Source organism: Branchiostoma belcheri, unplaced genomic scaffold, assembly GCF_001625305.1.
Source record: "Branchiostoma belcheri isolate BF01 breed outbred unplaced genomic scaffold, Haploidv18h27 scaffold9, whole genome shotgun sequence".
NCBI lineage: Eukaryota > Metazoa > Chordata > Leptocardii > Amphioxiformes > Branchiostomatidae > Branchiostoma > Branchiostoma belcheri.
This window is the reverse complement of record NW_017804575.1, coordinates 2159899-2179956: the sequence shown is the minus strand read 5'-3', so window position 1 is coordinate 2179956 and position 20058 is coordinate 2159899. Positions and strand designations below refer to the sequence as shown.

Here is a 20058-nt window from a genome sequence, read left to right as displayed (position 1 = left end):
ATGGCAGGATTCGAACTCGGGACCTCATTTTCATACTCATTTTCATCCGAGTGAAGTGAGGAAATTAACGTTAAGTGCCTTTCCTGAGAGTACAAAATCGGTGGCATGGCAGGATTCGAACTCGGGACCTCTTGGTTCCGAGCCCGGAATGCTCTTGCAAACTTACTTTTATGTCGCCACCAACACAGACAAACGCATGAACAGACAACAGACATACTCATTTTCTCCCGAGTTAAGTGAGGACATTCGCGTAAAGTGCAAGATCGTAAGATCGGCGGCACGGCAGGATTCGAACTCGGGACCTCTTGGTTACGAGCCGAACGCTCCCCACCACACGTACCTTCTCCTTCTGTATCCGTACCCCCGGTGCGACCGTCCTGGTCCGCGGTAGCATGATCCCCACCGCCATGCCCCTCACAAACCTCGCCTTGCGTCTCAGCCTCCTCCCCCGGTCCGTATCACGCTCCGTCCCCGGCATACCTCCCTCACCAAGCCCGCCCGCTACCCCGACTGACAGCCCCCGCACTCTAATTGAAATTTGTACCCTTGTTTGGCACCTTTTTTATCAACACGTTTCCCCCGGAGATTAACCTTTCTAGCAATTAGGACAATTAACCTCTTGAGGACTGTTGGGTTTTACGTACTTAGGCCACAGCAAGTATATTTTATGGATAACATCCTCCGCAGACTTCAAATTCAATGCGAGCGGGCGAAAAAAAACAAGACGGACCCAAAAAAACAAGGCTCCTACATTTTTAAATTTTGACTCAATTATTGTACAAATGGTTTTGATTCAGTGGGAACATCACATATACACAGCCAGCATCACATATCACTGCATCAAAGTAAGAAACAAAACATTAGGCCACAGCAAGTAATTTTTATGGATGACACCAGCGCGCGCATTAATTTACGCCTGATTTTGAAAAAAAAAAATAGAAATTTTCTTGCCCTCTGACAGTGGTCAACATGCCGAAAATGGGCAAATATGTCTGTTGCCATGCCGGAACGTGTATGGCAGATAACTATGAAGAGAGGAGACAAGAAAAGACTCTGAATTAATGTTTTGTTTCTTACTTTGATGCAGTGATATGTGATGCTGGCTGTGTATATGTGATGTTCGCACTGAATAAAAACCATTTGTACAATGATTGAGTCAACATTTTAAAATGTAGGAACCTTGTTTTTTTTTCGGCCCGCCTTGTTTTTATTTCGGCCGCTCGCATTAGATTTCGAGTCTGCGGAGGATGTCATCTATAAAATTTACATGCTGTGGCCTTACTTGGGAGGCAATAACAGGTTAAACACCTGGGTGGCGTGACGATAGACACATGCCAATTAATAGTAACCTTAACAAGAAAGAACTACACGCAAATCAGACTTACTTTTACTACACTAGTATAGTCTGACAGATGCAACAGTACCAGATTTTTTTCCTGGCCCCCAAAATAGTAAAATTAAACCAACTAGGTGAACATTTTACTACGAGCAAACAGCTTTTTAAAACTCCTATCTTTGCCAGAAATATATATAAGTCAACCAAAGAAGACCCAACTGTCCTACTCTCCAAGCAGAGGTTTGGGTTTGGGGTTATTTTTGGCATGTTTTTAGGCTTTTTTAATCGGGGTTTCTCTTTTGCACTGGAATTTTTTTCTCACAGTGCAAAAGAGAAACCCCGATAAAAAAAAGCCTAAAAACATGCCAAAAATAACCCCAAACCTCTGTTGGAGAGTACAACTGCCCCCCTTTTTGGCCAAATCCTATTATTATCATTATTAAGAAGGCCACTGAATGATTCTGAAAGAGGCTAACAATAGACCACGTTTTTTAAAATCCAATTTTAGATACGGAATATATTTCTATATCAATGGACGAAAAACATGTAACTATCAGGCGACCCAAACGCTGATGCCAAAGGGTCAAGTACAGGGGAAGAACGAAGGGTTTAGTCGTGAGTGGAAATTAGACCATTGCCCGCCTTGTTGAACACACTTGTGCTAAAGGTTCAGTGGATTTTTATAATGCATTCGATCGTACTTAAACTAGTGACTCATGATGATTTCTACTACCGACTAGAAGTGCTAAAAAGAATGTTTTTGGACTACTGAACCGTGAGGCACAATAGAAGTTTTAATGAAAGCTTTTAGTGCATTCATGGTTAAACACTTCGCTCCCATATTTATCGTTGTGGTTCTACATATACATGTATAGAGTACATACGCGTGAACGTTGACTATTAAAACATCAAGGGGCAAAGCATGTATAACATCATATTATGAAGAAAGATGGAGACAAATATAAATATACCGAACATCACTATATATAGCACAGAAATTGAGTGATTATTCTGTTTTATGACCTACTATTACGTTATAACTTGCCAATTATACCCTGTATTAGTCTTTTGTCCGATAAAGAACCTTAATAGTATTGCTGGGAAAGACAGGGACACTCGCCATATGGATAGCAACGCTTCAACAAAACCGATTTGGGGGTGGATTGTGATATCCAGCAAGCCTTTGTAAGGCCACAGCAAGTAATTTTTATGGATGACATCAGCGCGCGCATTATTAATTTTCGCCTGATTTTGGAAAAAAAGAAATTTTGTTGCCTTCTGACAGTGGTCAATATGCCGAAAATGGGCAAAGATGCCTGTTGCCATGCCGGAAGGTGGATGGCAGATAACTATGAAGAGAGGAGACAAGAACTGCAGTGATCTGTGATGCTGGCTGTGTACATGTGATGTTCCCACTGAATCAAAACCATTTGTACAATGATTGAGTCAAAATTTTAACATGTAGGAACCTTGTTTTTTTCGGTCTGCCTTGTTTTTTTTTCGTACGCTCGCATTAGATTTGGAGTCTGCAGAGGATGTCATCCATACATTTTACTTGCTGTGGCCTAATAGTATTGCTGGGAAAGAGAGGGGCAATCGCCATATGGATAGCAACGCTTCAACAAAACCGATTTGGGGGTGGATTGTGATAGCCAGCAAGCCTTAAGTTTGTAAAGTCTTTATACTCGAGCTGAATACTAGTTCGTTACGTAAGATAACATTGTGATACACTATTCTCAGGTAAGTGGAGCATATGGTCACATTTTCAGGAATAGAATGCCATCGTAACGTTACATATTATATTAGGCAACACCAAGTAATTTTTATGGATGACGTTCGCGCGCGCATTGATTTTGGCCTGTTCACAGAAAAAAAAGAAATTCTGCTTCCTGTAACTATGACCAGAGAGTCTGTGGGGTAAGGGAAGATGTAATGAAAAGAAAGAAACAGGACAGGACGATAACTGCTGTTCCACTGATTTCTTGCTGTCTTCATGACAAATAAAAGACTTGTTGGTTGTTATACTGTGCTCTCTCATTCAATTTGTGTCCTAATATATTTGTCTTCCCTTAGTATATTTCAAATCCAGACATTTTTTCGCGCCCTCGCATTAGATTTAGGGTCTCCAGAGGACGTCATCCATTAAAATTACTTGGTGTGGCCTAATGCCATTGTTACTATTGCAACAGAAATGAGGGGATGAGCCAGATGTCTTCTGGCAGACCTGTTTATATGTGTCCTTTTAGAGGCACCAGAGGTCACCCAGAGCGCTTCGAAACGCCCCCATGCGATTAACAAGCAAAATGCACGTCCAAACAGCACTGGCGGGAACATGTGTGTGTGTGTGTGTGTGTGTGAACAGAAGAGGTCTGGGTCAACATAAGTCGCCAACATAAGTATTTCTGAAGACCTCTTGAGGACAGCTAGCTACAAAATTAGGTCAACAATTGCTGTGGTATTGATTAAAACAGCATCGCCGTAACTCTGTAGAAAAGGACTTATTTTTGAGAAGTCATGTTCAGTCATAATCTGTTGTCCTCTGTATAGACAATAAAAACACATAAAGGTCCACTGCAGTAACGTAGGGACTCCCAAGAGGCCCATTTGTAAACTTGACCTTGGTCTCCCCAACGGTAACCCGCCTGCCAAACATCATGAACATCGAACCATGCCTTCAAGGGTTATGCCACATAGTCTCCAACACTATAGCAAAGTGAGTTCATAGCCTTCTGACAAAGGCACTAACGTAAAAAAAAAATCAAAATTTCTATCCTTTTCTCTCTTTATTTATATTTCTAACCAAAATATATATCTTAACACAGTGATCCAAATCTGCAATTGTTGTGAAATTGTGGTGATTTACGAAAACAAACACTGTTATTTGCGTTTGTGGTCCCAGTCACAGTAACGATTTTATTTTTGTAATTGTCTGTTATCGTTACGGTTCTTTTAATAGCATCTAGTATTTGTAGTCACAGGTCATTAAAGGCGCAACAAGTCTGCAAATTGGTGGTCTATTAATGGGGGCAGATATTTTCTGTTTGCCTACAGGTGGCCGCCATATTGACACACCCTCTCAACCATGTTGTAGTAGGCCAAAGGTCACAGATGAGGGCCCTTGTTAAGGCCACAGGAAGTAACTTTTATGGATGACATCAGCGCGCGCATTGATTTTCGCCTGAAAAAAGAAGTAATTTTATTGCCCTCTGACAGTGGCCAACATGCCGGAAATGGGCAAAGATGTCTGTTGCCATGCCGGAAGGTGGATGGCAGATAACTAGGAAGAGAGGAGACAAGACAAGGCTCTAATTTATTTTTTTATCTTTTATTTTGATGTAACTTTTATGGATGACATCAGCGCGCGCATTGATTTTCGCCTGATTTTGGAAAAAAAAAATAAGAATTTTGTTGCCCTCTGACAGTGATCAACATGCCAAAATGGGCAAAGATGTCTGTTGTCATGCCGGAACGTGGATGGCAGATAGATATGAAGAGAGAGGACAAGTACAAGACAAAGCTCTAATTTATTGTTATATCTTTTACTTCGATGTAGTGACGTATTTCATTCCTTTTATAGGCGATGGTGGCTGTGTATAATGTGATGTTCCCACTTAATGTAAACCATTTGTACAATGATTGAAAAATTTTATTCTTTCAAGTTGCTTCAGTGAGAAATGGATGCTGTAATAGTTGGCAGTAAACTTAGAACACTTCTTGCATGTCTAGCAAGGTTTATGATGTCAAAATTTGAAAATGTAGGAGTCGCCCGCATTGTTGTTTATTTTTTGTTGCCCGCCTTGTTTTTTTTTTGCCCGCTCGCATTAGATTTGGGGCTGCCGAGGATGTCATCCATAGAATGTACTTGTTGTGGCCTAATGGCTGTATGTTGTCAGTGTCTACTAGTATTTACATCATGTCATTGCCCCGCAACGTCCTGAAACAACCCTTACCAATTAAAGATTGAGCGCTACAGGTGTTTAAAGGCATCCAATGCGATTTCAGGACAGCAAAACTGAAAATATTCTAAATAAGGCAATCTTTGTGATATTGACACATACTGCTTCACATTGGCACATTTAAATCAGCATTTCATACTTTGGGCATTTCAAACTGCAGAAACAAGCCCCAAGATGAGTCCTTTATTTTCTGGGTGGTATACCCTAAAAATCAGCCCAGGGCCCTTCCAGTGACCATTTTCCGTCAGAATTTTGGGACTTTTTGCTCCACGAGGGTCAATATACATTGGGTTATAGTGTGGTGTCAACTCAGTATGTAGATAAGTGACTGGAATATTTGAAAAATCGGGTTTCTAAGCTCTAAAATCTGCACTGGGTGTCTTTAATTATTAGACATTGCATTGCATTTCTCATTGAGGATTTGTCCAACTAGATTGTGTTTTATCAAAGCTATCATATAAAATGGAAGTGGGGTCGTGCGGCATGGCAGCGTGCTCGACTCGGAACCAAGAGGTCCCGGGTTCGAGTCCTGACATGCCATCGATCTTGTGCCCTTGGGAAAGGGCACTTAACACGACTTTCCTGAGTATTGTCTTGTCCTGTATTCGTCCTCTGCGTTGGTGGCGGCATAAAATAAGTTGAAAAAACTTGAGTGTGCCGTCGCCACGTCTTGTGATTATATGTTGGAATATATAAAAAAAATGGCACAAAAAGCTCGTAGTCACAAGGACTGTATATGTTGTTCAAAGTACACATCCTTTTCGCCACTTCCTTCACATTGTGTGATTTTGTCAGCACAGTTCCTGTGGTGTATACTCCTCGTTTGTTCTGCGTTGATTCAAGCGAATGAAAAGACTGTAAAAGAAAGTTACGGTTGAAGTAAGCTACACCTAGTCACTACGTCAAAGGTCTGCTATTCTTTAGACGGCAGGTGAAACGTGACTTCTAACCTCAGACGACCATCCAAGATGGCACTAGGGTTAGAGGCATTCAGTGCAGTTTTTAGGGCTTGGAAACCCGATTTTTCTAACTAGGGTTAGAGACATTCAGTGCAGTTTTTAGGGCTTGGAAACCCGATTTTTCGAACTAGGGTTAGAGGCATTCAGTGCAGTTTTTAGGGCTTGGAAACCCGATTTTTTAAAATAGGGTTAGAGGCATTCAGTGCAGTTTTTAGGGCTTGGAAACCTGATTTTTTGAAGCCAATATTCAAGTCATTTACAGTTGAAACTGGGTTAAATCTGAGTTGAAACCACACTATCCCAATGTAGGTACATTGACCCTCATGGAGCAAAAATTCCCAAAATTCTTACGTAAAATTGTTACCGGAAGGACCATGGGCTGATTTTTAGGGTACCACCTAGAAAATAAAGGACTCATCTTGGGGCTTGTTTCTGTAATTTGAAATGCCCAAAGTATGAAATACTGATTCAAATGTGCTAATGTGAAGCAGTATGTGTCAATATCACAAAGATTGCCTTATTCAGAGTATTTCCAGTTTTGCTGCCCTGAAATCGCTTTGAATGCATTTAATACTTATGTCACAATATAGTCTATGGAGCTGGAAATGTACTCAAATTTATATTGGTATAGCCTGGTGTCCAGCCTTGTTAGAGGGTAGCGGATCTTGGGGAGCGGACTAAAGCTAACAAGGCTGGTCTCCATGCTAATATTGGTATAGGGATGGAGACATGACAACCATGAACCCTCTGACATAACTACCTTACCTGCACCCCTCACACAATGAAAAGAAACCTACAGTGGTCCTCATTGGAAGACAGGAGAAAAATGTCCAGACTGTGTATGATGTACAAAATGACTGGTGGACGTACCAACTTCTAAGTACCTAATACCAGCCCAGAAGAGATAGTCACGCCTTCAAGTACGCAGAGTTATCAACCAAGGATTGAGGTGTTCAAAAATTCCTTCTTTCCTAGAACTATTGCAGAGTGGAACTCACTGTCACCAAGTACAGTAGGGGCATTGTCATTAGATTGCTTTAAACAATGTCTAGAGTTAGAAGTTCAAGGATTAGGTGTAACAAGTCGATCGGTGTAATATAGCCAGCTGCCGCCACGCCGCGTGCCTGCGAAGCTGGTGTGTTACGCCGAAAGGCGGCTACATCGGCTATACAGATACAGATAGAGATAAAATTTTAGAACAAGGTGATGAAGTTTTAAATCCTATATTTTAGTTACATAGTGATAATACGATACACATTTTTTGCCCAAGTACTTGAGCATATAATCTTATCCAATCTAACTGGCAACCTTTGACAACTAGAGTAAGTATGTATACAAAGTACCTCTTGTTTGGCTCAAATTTCATCGCCCTAGCAGTAGCAATCATGTGTCTGATACAATTAATTTTCAACCAATCAGAGTCAGATCAATGAAAACGTTTTGGTGGTAGCACGTTCAAGGACTTCAGAAGGAACAGGTTTCCCTCTGTAAGCATTGAACGGTTACTGTAACAGATCAAAAGTTCTAGCGTGTGTGTTTGTCTTAAGTTACAACTTAAAGTACCTAAATCGTCTCAAGAGCTTCACTCAGTGAACCGACACCTTACAACTGAAGGTTAAACCCCCAAACCCTTGTATAAAAACCATGACAACACAACTCAGCGTGCAAAATACCTGGTTGCCCCGGGCAACCAAATTTTACTTGTGGCAACCTATTTCTGAACCTAGGTAGCCCAGTGTGCTACCTGAATTTTAAGAATGACCCCCCCCCTCCCAAATCATGTCCACTTGGCTTGCACCACTTTTAATTTTAGGTATTAATGGCTATGCATTGTATCAGTTAACTAAAGGCTGTTAGAAATATTGTTAAAGGTTTATGTATGTAACATTACTTAATTTGAGGAAAGTAGTAACTTATATGTGGGGCAACCTAAAATTCTGATGGGCAACCTAATTTTTGCCGTAGGTTGCCCACTGGTTTAAAAAAGTATTTTGTACACTGCAACTGTAGATAGAAAAGGTACCTTAACTTCTTCTTCCGTGCGGTACACCTCGTGCCACGTAGCCGCCCTTCTCTTGAATGTCGTGGAGCGATGAAAGTCGTACAGAGGGTAGAACTCCTCTACCATGGAGTGCCGCCGGGTCAGCATGGTTTTATCTACGGGGTTCCCTGTGCGTACCACCCGAGTAACCTTCGTCCTACGCCCGAGGACTCAGTACGTACGCAGCCCGTGTAGTTGAGATTCAGGTCTAACTCTGCCCTGACGGCTGTACAAGTACTGCACCTGTATGTTGTTGGCGGTAGGCCGTATATTGTCCCGTCCGTCGGCCAACCAAATGCCGGGTAACCTTCGTCCAACGCCCGAGGACTCAGTACGTACGCAGCCCGTGTATTTGAGATACAGTCCCGGTGGCCTACAAACTCTGCCCTGACGGCTGTACAAGTATTACACCTGTATGTTGTTGGCAGTAGGCCGTTGCTATTGTCCCGTCCGTCGGCCAACCCGATGCCAGGCGCCCGGGTAATCTTCGTCCAACGCCCGAGGACACAGTACGTACGCAGCCCGTGTAGTTGAGATCCAGCCTCGGAGACCTACGAACTCTACCCTGACGGCTGTACAAGTATTGCACCTGTATGTTGTTGGCAGTAGACCGTTGCTATTGTCCCGTCCGTCCGCCAACCCGATGCCCAGGCGACCGGGTAACCTTCGTCCAACGCCCGAGGACTCAGTACGTACGCAGCCCGTGTATTTGAGATACAGTCGCGGTGGCCTATATTCTCTGCCTTGACGGCTGTACAAGTATTGCACCTGTATGTTGTTGGCAGTAGGCCGTTGCTATTGTCCAACGCTTTCTATCAGACACCGTCACTGCTTTTCAAAACCACGAGTGTTTAGTTTTCGCTACCATTTAACGTCCGCGCTTTGTGGACTCGGATGTCGACTAATTTAGACAGACTTAAGGGAGGGGTGTCTCTTTATTTAGGCACATTCTCTGTCGGTAAATACCGTAAAATCAGCCCACTAAATAAACACTGACACTGGGCTTATGTATAACAGAAGGGTTGGAAAACTGCTGGGGTTTTAAATCCACACGTATCATATTCAAACCACTTAACTACCGTGTGGAAAGAATCACTTTAAAACTTACTTCTTTCAGCCCTTTAAACGCAAAAGCTTGTGCGCGCTCAAGCCGTTATTTTATCAAATAAGTGTTGTTGTTTTTTCAATCGTTAGTGCTTATAAACCTGCATTTCTCCTCTGATCTCTCAGTCACTGATGAAAGCTAGTGGATACTAGCTGAAACGTCTGACAGTTTCCAAAATCATATCCTAGTTGCTTGAGTAACTGCTTTTTGGCGTATCTTATTACCTGGATGTCTAACCTGCATCGACGTAGGTGTTGTTTTAGACATTGGGTATGGCGAACGCCGTGTATTATTTGCCAGTAGACGTGTTTTTTCATGCTAAACAAACTGGGCACGTGTTTCACAAAACATCCGTTTCCTGACCTTAAACTGTTCAATCGGTATCGATTTCATGTGTGTAATTCTGTACTAAGGACACAGCAAGTAAATTTTATGGTTGACATCCTCCGCAGATTCCAAATCTAATGCGAGCGGGCGAAAAAAATCAAGGCGGGCCGAAAAAAACAAGGCTCCTACATTTAAAAATTTTGACTCAAACATTGTACAAATGGTTTTGATTCGGTGGGAACGTCACATATACACAGCAAGCATCACATATCACTGCATCAAAGTAAGAAACAAAACAGTAAAACAGAGCCTTTTCTTGTATCCTATCTTTATAGTTATCTGCCATCCACCTTCGGGCATGGCAACAGACATCTTTGACCATTTTCAGCATGTGTATGTTGACCACTGTCAAAGGGCAAAAGAATTTCTTGATTTTTTTTCTCCCCCGGTCAAATTAGGCGAAAATCAATGCGCGTGTTGATGTCATCCATAAAAATTACTTGCTCTGGCCTGAGTACCTCCACTGCGCCCGACTTAACGGTACAAGACATAGTTCTAATTACGTGGATCGATGCGGTACGATATTTGGACGTGTGGCAGACTTGCTGTCACTGTGATGTAATGTTGCCGTCCCACATGTATGCACTGGCATATATAAAGACCCTGCCAAACATAGCCGAATATGACCTCTCGAACACTAGCCGACATTCCACTAAACAAATCGTACTGCAGTTCCGGAACACGCTGCTAGGGGGACTAAACTCACACGACTTCTTTTCACACAGAGTTACCTACCATCTAAAATTCATGACCCTGGCATGTCCAGATTGTGAGATACCAAGTTAAGAGTAGGTCGGAAGCAATGTCGGCTGGGTCAACTATATATACTGTTCAGCTGCGTCAGCCGAATGTTTCAAAATGTTTAAAAAAAACATTCGTGTGTGGACGGGAGGGTCGGCCGTGGTTGGCTGGTGGTTGGCTGGTGTTCGGGAGTAGTTCGGGACGTGCACGTGGTTTGCAGTCAAATTTGACTCAAATTTAACTCAAAATAAATTCGACTCGTATAGGATAGACCTCTGGTCACACTGCTCCCGAACTTCAGCCAACTTTGGTCGAATGTTCTGACAGGGGTTCAACAGACAGGTCCACAGCTAATGAGTGCATGTTGTACTACATGGTGGCTTCATCAATCTTTACTACAGACTGACACAGTCAGGGCGACCACAAATAAGGTTTAGACAAGCCCTGAAAGACCGCAGCTTATTAGCTACTTTGATATCCTTACCGGTGGAATCATGTGTGACATAACGACAGAGCATTAGGCTCGGAACCAAGAGGTCCCGAGTTCGAATCCTGCCATGTCACCGGTTTTGTATGTGCGTATGGAAAAGCCACTTTACACGAATTTCCTCAATTTACTCGGGTGAAAATGTCTGTTGTCTGTTCATGCGTTTGTCTTCGTTGGTGGCGGCATAAAGATAAGTTGAAAAAAAGTTGAGTGTGCCGTGGGCATGTCTTGTAATAAAAATTGTTGGAACAGAAAAATTGTGTCCTCTCTTCATATCTATTTACCATCCACATTCCACGGCATGGCAACAGACATCTTCGGCAAATTTTCAACATGTTGACCACTTTCAGAAGGCACCAAAATTTCCTAGTTTTTTTTTTTCTCTTTGTTGTTGTTATTTTCAAAATTAGGCGAAAGTTAGAAATTAATGCGCGCACTGATGTCATCCATAAAACTTGCTGTGGCCTCAGATATACAAACGTTAGCACTATAGACTATACCCTGGAGATGCCAAACTCGTTTCGGGCCGCTAGAAATTTCCTTCGGCAGCCAAAAGCCCTTCGCCCGCGGGTCTAAATTACCGCTACGGGGAGACTAGCCCGGGGGAGTTTGGCTGGTCCGTTCAAAACTCCCCTCGGGCTCAACTCCCCCGTAGCGGTAATTTAGATAGGCGGAGGAAGGGCTCTTGGCTGCCGAAGGAAAACGGCTAACGGTCCGATACTAGTTTGGCATCCAGGGCAAATAGACTACCTCGGTGAGTAGTCAGAAATGCAATTTGCCGGAGCTATAATGGTAAGTCAACAAGGCACGACAAATATTAGGTGTCTCTGTGTGTTTAGGCAGTGTTTAAGTTGTGTGCTGACCGGTTCTTTTATCAGGTGTGGGTGAGAATTAGGCTGAGTCAAGAGGCGTGTTCCCCTTACTTACTCACCGCGCGCTGATAAAACTTGTGTTTGACAGGAGACAACATGGCGTTCAGATCAAAAGGCGGGAAGTCGGGAGGTCAACATCACGCTACCTGTCTTCTGATCTAGCCTCCACCTGGTCTTTATACGGTTATACGGATCGTAGAATTCGGCCAAAAGGAGAGTTAGGCCTCACTGATTTAATTTTATGGATGACATTCTCTGAAAACCCCCAAACTAGTGCGCGCGGGCGAATAAAAAAATTCCGGCCAAAAATAAAAATGCTACTAAACCACAGGAATACAAAGCTGGTATTGTGAATTCGCGGCAGTACTCAGCGACGTATACGACAAGCTGGCACATGCTGGCTTTTTGCGGAATTTATGAATCGGTACTGTGCATATGTACTGAGTTCTTGAGTTGTGGAGCTTTGGTAGCCTGGGTGTCTGTTTACGTCACTTTATATGTTGCAGTAATGTTTTGTCATGTTTTGTCAGCAGGGCAATAATCTATTCTAGTTCCTGTCTTCCAGAAAAATTTAAACGCTTTTTAGCTTCAATTCGGATCATCATCAATATAACACTAGACATTGTAACGATTTGGCAGTAATGCACACCAAAAACCAACAAAGAATGTTCACCATGATGTCTAGATTCCCCAATACCTGGAACATTTTAGACAGGAGTTTGCAAATTAATTAATCTTTCTTGAACTTTAACAGCACTTCAAGACGACACCTTATAAACCACCCAACATTCAACATAGAGCTTCAAAGAAGCCAACATCCCTAAAGCGACACCAAGCGATGTAGAACTAAAGTGCACCTGTCTTCATAGCAAATACATGTATAGGCATGTGTGAAGAAAACTAATAAGAGTTTGCGAAGCAAGTGACGTAGCTGATAGAAAACACGACTTTTTTTTTATAATTCCTTGATTGACCATAAATACCCCATGAGTGATCATAAATGCGTGTTAAATTAAATTAATAAAGTAGACTTCCTACCGTTTCAGTCCTCTTCTTCTTGCTCTGAAATTATATAAACAGAATATTTCAGTTACCACAATTTCTCCATCCTTTCATCATTTAGAAGATCACCAAAGGACTGTGTTCCTACTAAGATCACAAAACCCACTCATTATGCAGAACGTGGGACTATTAATTATCCACTGCCTTCAAAGAAGAAGTCAAACCTCACAATAGCAAGCTAAGCGTAGCAAGTTTTTTTCAGAAAGTAGCTGTCTGCTTCCTATTATTGTATTGTACCGTATAGTATCTTTGACTCTGTACAAGCAATTAGTTTTCGGGCATGATTTTGTAAATAAGGACATTGTATTATGTTTACCGAAGGAAAACAATATGAAAGACGCTGGCGAGAAAATGCACCGTACATCAATACACCGTTAATATACCTGTCTCCAAGTCATTTTACAACAACAGCTTCTTTCCCCGGACTGCAAAATTATGGAACTCGCTTCCAAACAGTTGCTTTCCGTCCGACTACAATCCACAAAGCTTCAAAACAAAGGTCTACCGCCATCTCCTGACATAACTACATTATACTCACTTTAGCTCTATGCCCAGAAGTGGCCAAAAATAATTGGCCTTGCATTGAGCGACACCGTTAAAAAATGATTATTAGACCAAAGATAGAATACTAACAAACCTTTTCTATGGATAGCCTTGTCCGAAGCCGCGCCATCTTGCTTCGATGTAAGATCCCATCGTGTGCAGAATCTACGGAATCAACCCGAGAGATACCGGCAACACTCTCCACTGTTCCCGGGTGGGCCATTTGGGAGAATAGAAGAAGAAGAAGGTCTCCCGTGCTCTTATGCCGAGCGTAGGGTGGTGCCCATCTCCATTTCTGTAGCCCTTGGGCGACACACAGTTGTGCAAGGCACTACAGCAGGGGGCTGGTCCGCTGGTAGTGCTGTGTGTTTGACCTTCCCACACTCGTTCTCATACGTGCTGAGTGCTTCGCAGAGAAAGAAGTGTGTACCATTTTTAAAGTCTTTGGTATGACCCGGCCGGGGTTTGAACTCACGACCTCCCGGTTAGGCCATGTTGATTTGATTATATGGATGACATCCTCTGGGAACCCCAAAACTGATGCGAGCGTGCGAATAAAAAAAGTTTTGCCAAAAAAAAAAGTTGCTTTAATTATGAAATCTACGTGGTCATGAAGGTTGAACAAAGGGCACAGAGTATCGTTTGGCGAATAATCTACTCTTCAAATTCATTTCTTTACATTTCGTTTTTTTTTGTTTGATTTTGGCATTCTACGACATTGGTATCGTTTTCAAATATTTTTTTGCAACTTACGGGTATAGATTTGTTCATTTTGCAACTGTTTTGTATGATTTACAGTATGGTTGAAAACTTTTTTTTTTTTTGGAAACGGCCGAAAATTCATGCGCGCGCGGATGTCATCCATATAATCAAATCAACATGGCCTTACAAAGCGAGCACTCTACCAATTGAGCTATTGCACCGGTGTTTTAGGAGAATACCTGGTTACTTATTCGTCACAACTGCACCTTCAATAACTTCTATCATTCTACAAAATCTGTGGAGATCCAAATGTTCAGCCCACAGCGAGATGCGCACCTTAAAAAGGAGATAGCTACAGTGGAATATGTTTGTTTTACATGGTTGGCTTCCTAGAATTTGACCCTATAATTATCAATCATTGCGAATATCTATCCAAATTTTTTTGTGAGCAAATGAAGGGGGATATGGGAGTTGTAACTTTCAATCAAGGCTCATTTCCTATTCTCTGTTATGTTTATTAGAATATCATAAATTGCTTCTATAAGAAGCGATACAGTACACAAGTGTCGTGGAACGTAATCTCGAACACTCGTATCCAAGGCAACTTTAAAAGCAAGGTTGATATTCACTGGAACAGAGAGGCTCTGGTGTTATTCCTTTTTCTAGGAGAGTTTGAATGACAAAACGCAATTTTAGGGTTGACCGAATTTTGTCCTTTTGCACTTTTGCGGGGTCGTGGTCGAGTAGTTTACGTGAAAAGAAAAACAAATGACAAAATCCCAAACGCAAAACCTTAGGCCACACCAATTCAATTTGTTGTTTCTCGGAGTAGCCCTGTCCATTTTTTCTGATTTGTAAAAAAAAAAAGGTTTTGAATCAACTGCAAAATGCTCAATAAAAGACATATTTTGGCCCCAACGGTTGAAAAAAGTCCTTTTCTTCCTAGTTTAAAAAATTTAAAAGTTTTAAAAAAATGCTACTAAACCACAGGAATACAAAGCTGATATTGTGAATTTACGGCAGTACATAGCGACGTATACGACAAGCCCGTGTACATGATGGCTTTTTGCGGAATTTATGAATCAGCACTGTACGTATGTACTGAGTTCTTGAGTCGTGGAGCTTCGGTAGCCTGGGTGCCCGACTCCGAATTGTCACTAACTACCATGGACTACCCAGGCCTAGGGCCAGGCCAGAGCCTCGGTGGACGTGATCTTTTTTTTAGAACATGCGAAAATCAATGCGCACGTCGATGTCATCCATAAAATTAAGTCGATGTGGCCTTACATTAACTAGGTCCACCAAATACAAAACAAATAGCTGCAGTTGCATGTAAAACATTAAATCAAACAACTTTATTGCCCAACAACTGCAACTGGTACAATATATGTGTCTAATAACAATACGACATTCTCGAGGCAGCAGTACATTGTATGCTCATGTTACGATGAAATTCTCTGACAGAGCTTTCTTGTGCAATTTTCCACAAGCAGCGTCTGGGCAAAAGTGAGTGTCAGCCCATAACCTTTTTCTGAATTTCGTTCTACCCTCTCTAAACTGTAAGGAGTAGGGACAGTTGCTATCACTGAGGTTTAAAATAGGTTCAGATAGTCTTGTTCTTCTGCAAATTGAGTGTGGCTCATTGCCGTTGTCACAATCATCCAGGAATCCTTCAGTCCGGCCTATGTTAGGATGAATAGTACTACAAAGAGGCGTTTCTAGTTCTGCTTTGCGCTCATCAGTTCTTTGAGTGACGCCATTTTGTTCCGTGGTGGTGTTCCCGTTCTGCGCCTGCGCGGAGTTGGAGTTAGACTGAACCAAGTCGTCAGATTCGCTGTCTGACCATTCGGTGACGTTAGATCGTCCGGAAAGCGACGTCATCGACACGGTGTCGATAATCACACCCGAGCGTTTGTCCACCAAGTCGTCAGAGAAGGACACAGCTCTCTTCACCTGTTTAAGAACATCATAAACGGCATGATAACTCACAAGATGGATACAAACAAACCCTTAAAGCACTGGTGGTAAGGTGCTGGCACAAGCAAGAAGCTGAATATATTATCATTGTATGCGACCTCTCATCTCCCAAAAGCGATCTGATAATGTCGTGTTGCTTTGTAGTTGTAATTGTTTATTGCTCTGTAGTTTTATGCTAGTTGTAGTCTAATGGATGCAAGTGTTATGTTGTGTGCCTTAACTTGTATTACATTTGTGTACTCTGTGTTTTATGAATCCGGGAATAATAGATTAGATTTGTTATCTAACCTAAGGCCACAGCAAGTAATTTTTATGGATGACATCGGCGCGCATTAATTTTAGACTGATTTTGGAAAAAAAAAAAACAAATTTTGTTGCCCTCTGACAGTGGTCAACATGCCGAAAATGGGCAAAGATGTATGTTGCCATGCCGGAAGGTGGATGGCAGATAACTATGAAGAGAGGAGACAAGAAAAGGCTCTGATTTAATTGTTTTGTTTCTTACTTTGATGCAGTGATATGTGATGGTGGTTGTGTATAAGTGATGTTCCCACTGAATCAAAACCATTTGTAAAATGATTGAGTCAAAATTTTGAAATGTAGGAACCTTGTTTTTTTTGGCCCGTCTTGTTTTTTTTTCGCCCGCTCGCATTAGATTTGGAGTCTGCGGAGGATGTCATCCATAAAATTTACTTGCTGTGGCCTAATGGATATCTAATAAAACATCAAACATCACCTTCGGCTGATCCAGTAGCAGTGGCTTGAAGTCAGTCAGTGTTGGCGAGTCAGCAGTCAACTGCCTTTTGTGGCTGGGCTGTTCCAAGAGCACTTCGATATCGTAGCTGTCTATTTTGGAAGGGTTCTTGATGGCCTTTTCCAGCTTCTTTATCATCGAATCCAGCTGAAAGTGGAGGATAGAAAAGAGATATACAATTACGTATTATCATGTCAATGATACAATATGATTGTACATTGGACAAAATTATATTACTGGTCACTGAACAGGACTAAGTTTTAATTAAGAGACCATATATACCAGGGCACTCCAGCCATCGGAGACGGTGGACGATATAAACTCCCTGGCACGTTTGACCAATTGCTGACGTCACGTCTCATCAGTAAAGTCTCGTGTGAATAACGTCACGTGTCTGGAACCGTAACTCTCGCGAGATTACGTTTTGAAGTGATTGGTCATTCATTATTCTAATGGAGGCAACAGTAGTCGTTGAAAATTTGATCTCTGTGTAACCCTTGTGTTGGAATAAAGTTCAACATTTTACTATGATACAGTATAATGTAGCGATGCTGTGATATCATTATATGATAAGATTCACTATCTAAAAACAAATACCTGTCTGAGTTCCTGTTTGAAGACGCGGTTGAGCACCTCGGCCCGGAAGAGGACCTCCTTCTCGTCGGTGACGGTGAGTCTGCGGGACCGCCCCATCATCTGTAACCCCGCCGCCTCGTCTATCGGGTCCCGCTCGGGGTGTCTCCGTAAGGCCATCATCTACAAAATATATTCTTTTTTAATATATTCCAAAATTTTTTATGAGTAGACATTGTGACGGCACACTCAAGTTATATCAACTTACAATGTATTTTATGCCGCCACCAACGCAGAGGACGAATACAAGACAATACTCATTTTCACTTGAGGAAAGTCGTGTTAAGTGCCTTTCTAAAGTGTCTTTATCAAGGGCAAAAGATCGCTGGCATGTCAGGACTTGAACCCGGGACCTCTTGCTTCCGAGTCGAGCACGCTGCCGATACGCCACACGACCCCACATACAAAATATTGAATATGAATTTCACTTTGTTATGACTGTTCCCACTTATAAATAAAAAAAGAGAGAGATACACTGTTACAGACTATTACTACCTAGACAAAGTTCACCCTATCTGGTACACAGAAACGATACATTCCTTAGATTGTTGTCATGTCCAACTACCATATCTGACTGCATAGGTCAATTTCTTTATACCTTATTCCATAAGCGAGACCAAAATATCATACACCATATTGCAACTCAAATACATGGATTGTTATCGATAGTACTATTAGTAGTTTGTAGAAATGATTGTTAGTTTTATTTTAGCTATAATTTGTAGTATTGTTGTATTACTGCCACGCATTGTACCATGTACGATTGTCGAGCAATAAAGTTCATTCATTCATTCTACAAAAATAACAAAACGTGCAAAAATAATGTCTCGCAACTTGAAAGTACAGTGTACTTTCTCGGTGATTTTATTTCATGGTAAAAACGAGAAGTAGATTTTTACGGTGATTTAAAGAATTGGTTGAAAGAATTCTGAAGCACAGTAGTAAACCATTAGAAACGCGTATTCGTGTAGTCTCCACCAGACTTCTTTTGCGGGGTGAATAAATCGTAGAAATCGGCCTAAAAAGGGTATTAATTGGCCAGAGAAGGTAGCCGGCAAGAAAAGCTCCATTTGGCTACCTTCTCTGGCCAATTAATACCCTTTTTAGGCCGATTTCTACGATTTATTTACCCCGCAAAAAAGTCTGGTGGAGACTAATATTCGTGGCGGTGGAGAGCTAAAAAAAGGGTATGAAAAAAACATCGCTAAAGTTTTAAGACTTACAGAAGCATAATCTACAAGCCGATTTCTTTGGGGGAAAACATTTAGAGTATTACATTTTATTTCACACATGTTACATCACCTCATCCTATCGTTAAGTCATGTCTGTGGTAACAGGAAGTCTCTGGTGCCAAAGATAAGTCTAATTTTTCACTCGTCTGTGTTTTTAGCAGACAGAAAGGGGAAAAGGGTCAGCATGGGGGTTCCTGAGTCAAGATTCAAGAGTCACGAGATTCCTGAGTCACAGAATTATTTCCACATGTTTCCTTCTTGATCGACTTCGCAGGTTTCTCTGTGCACTATATATATAGCTGGCCCTGTCCGTCCAATCTGAAGTTCAAGTATACTTTTTGGCAGGTCCTTGTTGGTCTCAGAGGCTCGTCGCAGGCCCCTCTCGGTTTCGTCTCTCTACATTGTTTAAGGTGAGTATTTATCTATATAATATACATAATATATAATGTACAATGCACAACAGAATTGTTACTCAAGAAACTAGATACATTTTGAAAACTGTCAAAAGTTTCAAGTAGCATCCAGTACTCCGTAAATAATTTCATCAGGTTGGAAACGACTGAATAGCAAAGTTCTTTTTATCACAACCATTTATTTTTTCACTAGCCGACGTTTCGATGACCGTCTGTCACATTTGGTTACATTTGGAACCGCATATTTCCCTATGATGTAACAATGCCTAGTATGTATGTCACAATTACACTACGTTCCGGAATGTATTGTAAACAGAAAAAACTAGCTTAAGTGCACTATGAACTATCGTAACACCTTTAGTGCACTATGCACCAAGTAACATCTAGCGTCAGTGCACAGTAAACCAGTCAGAATTTCCCTGATGAAGATGACAGATGGTCATCGAAACGTCGGCTCGTGAAAAATAAATGGTTGTGATAAAAAGAACTTTGCTATTCAGCATCCAGTACTTTTCGACAGTAGCAGTTTTCAAAATCTATACAGTTGTAATGAGTAGCAATTTTCTTGCTTTAATTGTGTATCTCTCATTACCTGGATTTCCAACGTTTATCGGCGTATTATCTTTGTATTACATGACACATAATCATTACAATTGTACCCCCTTTGTCAAGCTAGCCCCCGGCCAACCGGGCCTTCCTACGGGGGTACGGATAGTAGAATTCGGTAGAAAGAGGAAATAATTGGCTAGGAGATAGCCTCTACCAGGCACCGCGGATCGCTGGAAAAATAGTAAAAATCGGCCGAAATAAAGGGGTTGTATACCAGAGAAGATCCCGGGCCATAGAAGATCCAATTCG

General features: G+C 41.7%; 1 protein-coding gene across 1 annotated transcript in view; it reads right to left on the bottom strand.

The window, feature by feature from the left end:
• Positions 1–15628: 15628 nt before the first annotated feature.
• The window catches only part of LOC109487807 (gamma-aminobutyric acid type B receptor subunit 2-like), a 25713-nt gene continuing 21283 nt past the window's right edge, over positions 15629–20058 (bottom strand). Inside the window, exons 12-14 of the mRNA XM_019791882.1 lie at positions 17520–17678; positions 16905–17069; positions 15629–16144 (exon numbers count right to left, since the gene is read on the bottom strand). Coding sequence (XP_019647441.1) covers positions 15629–16144; positions 16905–17069; positions 17520–17678 — 840 coding nt within the window. The remainder of the gene's footprint in view (positions 16145–16904; positions 17070–17519; positions 17679–20058) is intronic.